The 6000-nt window shown below is 45.2% G+C and overlaps 1 protein-coding gene across 1 annotated transcript in view; it reads right to left on the reverse strand.

The window, feature by feature from the left end:
- The window catches only part of LOC137416134 (zinc finger Y-chromosomal protein 1), a 76280-nt gene extending 70663 nt beyond the window's left edge, over positions 1 to 5617 (reverse strand). Inside the window, exons 1-3 of the mRNA XM_078774081.1 lie at positions 5599 to 5617; positions 3804 to 4162; positions 995 to 1199 (exon numbers count right to left, since the gene is read on the reverse strand). Coding sequence (XP_078630207.1) covers positions 995 to 1199; positions 3804 to 4160 — 562 coding nt within the window. The 5' untranslated portion in view covers positions 4161 to 4162; positions 5599 to 5617. The remainder of the gene's footprint in view (positions 1 to 994; positions 1200 to 3803; positions 4163 to 5598) is intronic.
- Between the last annotated feature and the right edge of the window lie 383 nt (positions 5618 to 6000).

Raw genomic sequence — 6000 nt, forward strand, 5'->3', positions numbered from 1 at the left:
AGACGAAAGGTGTGGGTAGAGTGGGAACAGGATGTGCAGCTCGATACTGCAAAGTGTGTTGCTTCATTTTGAAGCATGCTTAAAGTAATCAACCAGAACGGCACTCGGTAGAGAGCACACCTCTTCCAGGGTCATCAATTTACGTTTTGTATCCCATTGATGGGCAGAATCTGGATCCAAACCTTCACCAAAACCAAATTGGCTTGTTCTTGTCATCTAACCAACTCATCCACGACTTTTTGAAATATGTTATATATCGTTTTTTTAACCCATCCCTCAATGGTGAAGAATTACTTAAGAAATATTTTTAATCTCATCTCTGTATCTCAATCTTCACCAAAATCTAATCAATTCGTCCTTGTCACACACCCAGCCTGTCCACCAAATATCGTCTCAATCCGTCCACAATTTTTTTGAGATATCCTCCTCGCAAACAAACAAACAAGACAGACAGACAGGAGTGAAAACATAACCTCTATCCACATTCGTCAGCAGTGCAACAATGATGGCTTGATATTGGTGTAAGATTTTCCGACAGTGTGTTGCGATGTCAACAGGGCGTAGTTTTTCAGCCAATGGGAAGCTTGAATTCCATCCGCTAATGTTAGCATGTCTTCATAAGTTAGACAGTGATGGATGGTACATCTAGTGGGTTTGGCAAGTCTAACTTTTGGCAATGACCGCAACATGGCTCACCAGAATCTCTTGCAAATGGCCAACTTTAGCAAAACAATTGGCCATCTTGCTCCGACAAGAGCTTGTAAATATACTGCATGAACGTGCAACGGGTGTTTTTGTGTTCACAAAGAGTGACAAATTAGCAGAACCACAAAGCCAACGGCCTAATGAAGCCTGTGATCTCTTCAAATGGATATCATTAACATAAACTGTAAAAAGAAAGAGCAAGTGTGGGAGAGCTATGCTCTGAAAGGAAAGGCTGCAGAGTTGGGTAGTAAATGCAAGAGGTATAGGAGATTAGAAGGATGTGGAAGACCTTCATCTTGCTGGAAAATGACAGAAGGGAGCAGCATGCTGGTGGAAAACGGCTCCACACTCAGTTCTGCACCAGGTTGCACGGCCTCCGTGGCTTCGGCACACCCTCCAAAGCTGGTGCTGTCTCTCGTGGTGCCAACACTGCTCACAAATCCTCCAGGTGCCCCAGAATAAACTCCTGCAGACCCAGCACCTTCAGAGGAGTCCTGCACACACAAAGCAAAAGGGATTTTAAAGCCAAATACTTTGACAAAATGAAAAACTTTAAGGGGCCAAGCAAATGCTTTTTTTGAACAAGAACAAAACCATTTACATCAGTGTATTTTCACAATAATCAGGACATTAGTCGGGAATGGTCAAACCATCACCACAAATGGGATATGAAGCTCGGATTCCAATGTCGTATGGCAAGTGCTCAGAAGTGAACACTGGACAGATCAAAAAAACAAATAATGAAAGACAATGGCATCATAAAATTTCAAATGTTTCCTGCTCGAGTTTGTTCCCAAAGCCTTTATAACCATCATCATCATCAACACCCTTATCATCATCCTGTCCTGACGTACCAGGTCAGCTGGTACGTCAGGACAGGAATTTGTTCATGATTCTGGCGAATTTGTTCATGGCTCTTTGTGAAGAACACCGTGGCATCTTTACCGCTCACCAAATAATGCTGGCAAATGGGACGCCCAGTTTAACGTCCATCCGAGGGAACACACACACACACACACACACACACACACACACACACACACACACACACACACACACACACACACACACACACACACACACACACACACACACACACACACACACACACACACACACACACACACACACACACACACACACACACACACACACACACACACACACACACACACCACCCTGTCTGTGAAACACCTGGATGGCAGTTTATAGCTGGGTCAGATTGAAACCCAGGCTAGCCAGCTGACAGGTGACAGGTGACAGGTGACAGATGAGTGTGCGTACATCTTGGCCTACCTGCCAGCCCAATGCTTTGTGACATTTTTATTTGAAAGCAACAAAAACCAAAACATTCATATGGTGAAAAGGTAAATGCAGTTTCATAAAAAGGTAAATTTCACAATTAATGTGAAATTTGTCACAGCATTTGCAAGCAGTGGAAGACTACAGCAATGTTATTACAATAAAGTATTTCAGCAAATACAAGCCTTTTTAGTGTGCAAGTGTAAAAACGCATGAATCACAAAACAAATTTTTTAGTTGTTCTTTAATGGCCACTATTACCCCCACCTTGTGCGGTCAGCCGGGGAAAGCTTCGCCAAAGTCTTTCACGAACTGGTGTAGCCAGGCCTGACATTCGCCTACTTAGGGCTGGAATTTGGAATTTGGCCATTGCGCCGGCGATACTTGCCTACTCTTTGCGAAGGACACCATTAGATCTTTAACGTCCACCAACCCATGCTGGCAAACTCCCAGTTTAACGTCCATCCGAGGGACGGCACACACAATGATGAATCACCCTGCCTGTGAAACACCGAACTGACAGTTTATAGCTGGGTCGGGATTGAAACCCAGGCGAGACAGCTTAGAGGCGAGTGTGCGTACCTCCAGGCCACATCCTGTCAGCCTAATCACAAAACGAAAGATACTACATATATCTCAACAAGTGTGGAAGCATCATGAATCACAAAACCAAAAATGTATCTTGAAGTCATCACGTGGATGATGATGATGATGATGATGATGATAAAAGATGATAAAAGATGATGCGAATATAGATGATGGATGCTGTGAAGAGGAACAGGTTGAGATGGTTTGGTCATGTGTTGAGGAAGGATGAAAGTGACTGGTTGAGAAGAGTGATGGAAATGAATGTAGAAGGAAGTCGAGGATGGGGAAGGCCGAGAAAGACTTGGCTAAAGATGGTGGAAGAAGAAATGCGGGCAAGGGGGTTAACAAGAGGAGATGCAGAAAATAGGGCAAAATGGAGAAGATTGTCATGGGGACCGCAAGGCTAACCCCGGCTCTGGCAGGGAAAATGGCCTTAAAATGCATGTTGTTGTTGTTGTTGAAGTCGTCATGTGGGATAATTGTCAAAAAAAACTGGTCAGCTGGTACGGTTTGGGAAGCACAATTCCAATCCAGACACATTACATCCGGGTTCAAGGATTATCTCATTAACGATTGTGTCTAGCTCGTTTTTTCTTTTTGGAATCAATACAACGAAGAAGTGGTTCAGGATGATCTCACCATCACACATCTGACACAGCTACCAGTTTCTCGATCACAAAACGTTTTGAAATCTTACCTTTTAATCATCAGGTAGGACACGACTGCCATCCTATTTGGTGAAAACTATGCTCAGGCTTCCATAAGAATGGCACAACATATTATAGCAAGTAATTTACCATCTTGTGAAACAGACAGCTCAATAATGCCATATTCCAGATGTTCAAGCATTCCGTTTCCAGCCCACACACGGGAAATTCAATTATTTAGTCTTGGGATGGAAATTGCAGGTAAAAGAATCAAGTTTAAAGCAACAGTCGTCTACAAATTGAACCTCGACTCATAAAAGCATCCCTCTCCCTACCACATGGAAAAGCACTTTGGAACTCTAGGTTTGCACATCCACCAAGCTCTTCACTTCGCAAACCTTCACTACTCTCTTGCTCTATCCCAATCTTCACAAATTCATGAAATAGCTTCGTAAAAAAAATTAAAATAAATAAATATTAATAATGTAAAAGTAAGTCTCAAATAAATATAAGATATAAAATTGCTTCTTATTAGCTTGTCCAACTTCTTTTCTCCCTTACCGGGTTAATGGACGTAATGATCGTCTCAGCAGCCATCTCCGAATCCGGCGGCTCGATTTTCACCTCCAGTGGCATCACGTCTGCTTCCGAGGCAACGGCATCCATATTGACAGAAGTCATGCCTGCAGTCATTGCAGGTGGCAACATTTCCACCACAACTGCCTCAACTGCCTCCGACGTCGTTGTAAGCGGTGGGAGAGTTTTTGGAGGGAGCATGGCAGGTACAGTAAAATTAATGACAACCAAACTCGAGTTCGTATCTGTGCAAACGCTCTTCGGTGTTGTGGTGTCCGTCACAACATTGCTTCCAACCGTGGCCATGGTGGCTGACAGTTCTGCATTTCCTTGCGTGCCCATAACTGAGGGGGTAGGGTGTGTTACAAGTGACAATGCCATATATTACAAGAGCTGTTAGTTAGTCGTTATACATGCAATGTTACAATGTTTGGGTTCGAACACTCAAAGCACAAGTCTGAGTCGTGAAAATTTGCCTTTTATTTCATTTCTTATCTCATGACAGTTCATCGTGATTCAGTTGCCCTTATGCAGTGTCCATGCTAATAAAACACTTCCCACTTAAATTACATTTACGTTTAATTGAATCCTTACTCCGATAGTCTATACCATCTAATCACCCTTTCCACACCCCCTCCTCCAACACCCCTCCACCACCCGACCCCTCCTCCATCGCTCCCCCTCCCCTCCTCCATCGCTCCCCCTCCCCTCCTCCATCGCTCCCCCTCCCCTCCTCCATCGCTCCCCCTCCCCTCCTCCATCGCCCCCACCTCCTCCCTAAAGGACCACACCTCTCCCGTCGCCGTCAGACGTCAGTGCACCAACGCGGAGGCCCAGTACAGCCTCGTCAGTACAAAGCCTAAGGCCTGCAGGGCCGCACGACTTAATGCTTCCCCAAATCAGCGCACAGTATCGCCTAATTGTCTCATAAACTATGTACGAACAAGGTTTATCGTTTGTTAACAGATTTAAATCGCTAACGAAACCCGAACAAGCAGTACACCAAACAGGCCTAGGCTTCAAAACCTTTAAAAACAATCAAAATGGAGGCATACAATGAGAAACATCGATGCATTAATATCACGTGTAACGATACAAAAGTTTCCAGAATTCACTGAACATTAAACTTATGAAGAAACTTTTCTTCTTTTTTTTTACTGACGAGAAAATGGCGCCGGGCCTGGGTTGAGGCTCAGAGTCCGGCGCTTATCGCGCTCACCGCGGCGCCCTTTGCGCTCCTCGTCGCTCTTCTTTTGTTTCCCTCTTCGTTATAATAGCTTTCCTTCTTGCAACTCTTTCAACCTCCGCTCTCCCCTTTTCCTTACTCGTCAATGAGCCGATCAGGCCTCATAAATATTCCGGCCTACAAGGCCCGACAAAACAACAAGATGGCGCCTTGTAAGACAAATCGTACGTTCTGACGACTTTTCGTACGTTCTGACGACATTACGTACGTTGAGGAAGGGTGAACGCAAAATACATCACCGCGTTGGCGATCCCCGATTTAACGTAAAACGTAAACTTCTTCAAACAAAGGTAAATGTAGTGTAAGGCAAAAATAAATTAATTTATCACCCGAGACGTAATCGAGAACTTCATAAGAAAGGATCCACTCGAAATTGCTCTAAAGTCAACAGGTAACGGCGTTTACAGATTTCCTAGATCTACTATAATCTAGTTCTAACGCTACGACGCCATTAAGCGTGTTTTACAGTTGTGGAAAAACATTATCGCATCAGTCGTTTTACTGTGCAGTTTGAGATCAATCCCATGTTCCTACCAGTTTTGTTGAGAAATAATTGATAAGACCAGTGGTGTATCAAGTTTATATGGTGTGCGGACTTCGGATGGGAAATGCGGAGTGGGGTGTGCGGAGTGGGGTGTGCGGATGGGGAATGCGGAGTGGGGAATGCGGAGTGGGGTGTGCTGAGTTCGGATGGGGTAGAGGATTACGGTATGTATTGGGGTTGAGTTGGGGGTTTGTGGGATGGGGTTGTGGAGAGGAGATGGGGGTGGGGTGGGGTGGAGAGGAGATGGGGGTGGGGTGGGGTGGGGTGGAGAGGAGATGGGGGTGGGGTGGGGTGGAGATGGGGGTGGGGGGGAGAGAGGATTATGGGGGTGGGGAGTGGAGCATGGGGGAGGAGGAAAGGAGATGGGGGAGGAGGAAAGGAGATGGGGGAGG

The sequence above is a fragment of the Myxine glutinosa genome, chromosome 3 (assembly GCF_964187855.1).
Source record: "Myxine glutinosa chromosome 3, kmMyxGlut1.1, whole genome shotgun sequence".
NCBI lineage: Eukaryota > Metazoa > Chordata > Myxini > Myxiniformes > Myxinidae > Myxine > Myxine glutinosa.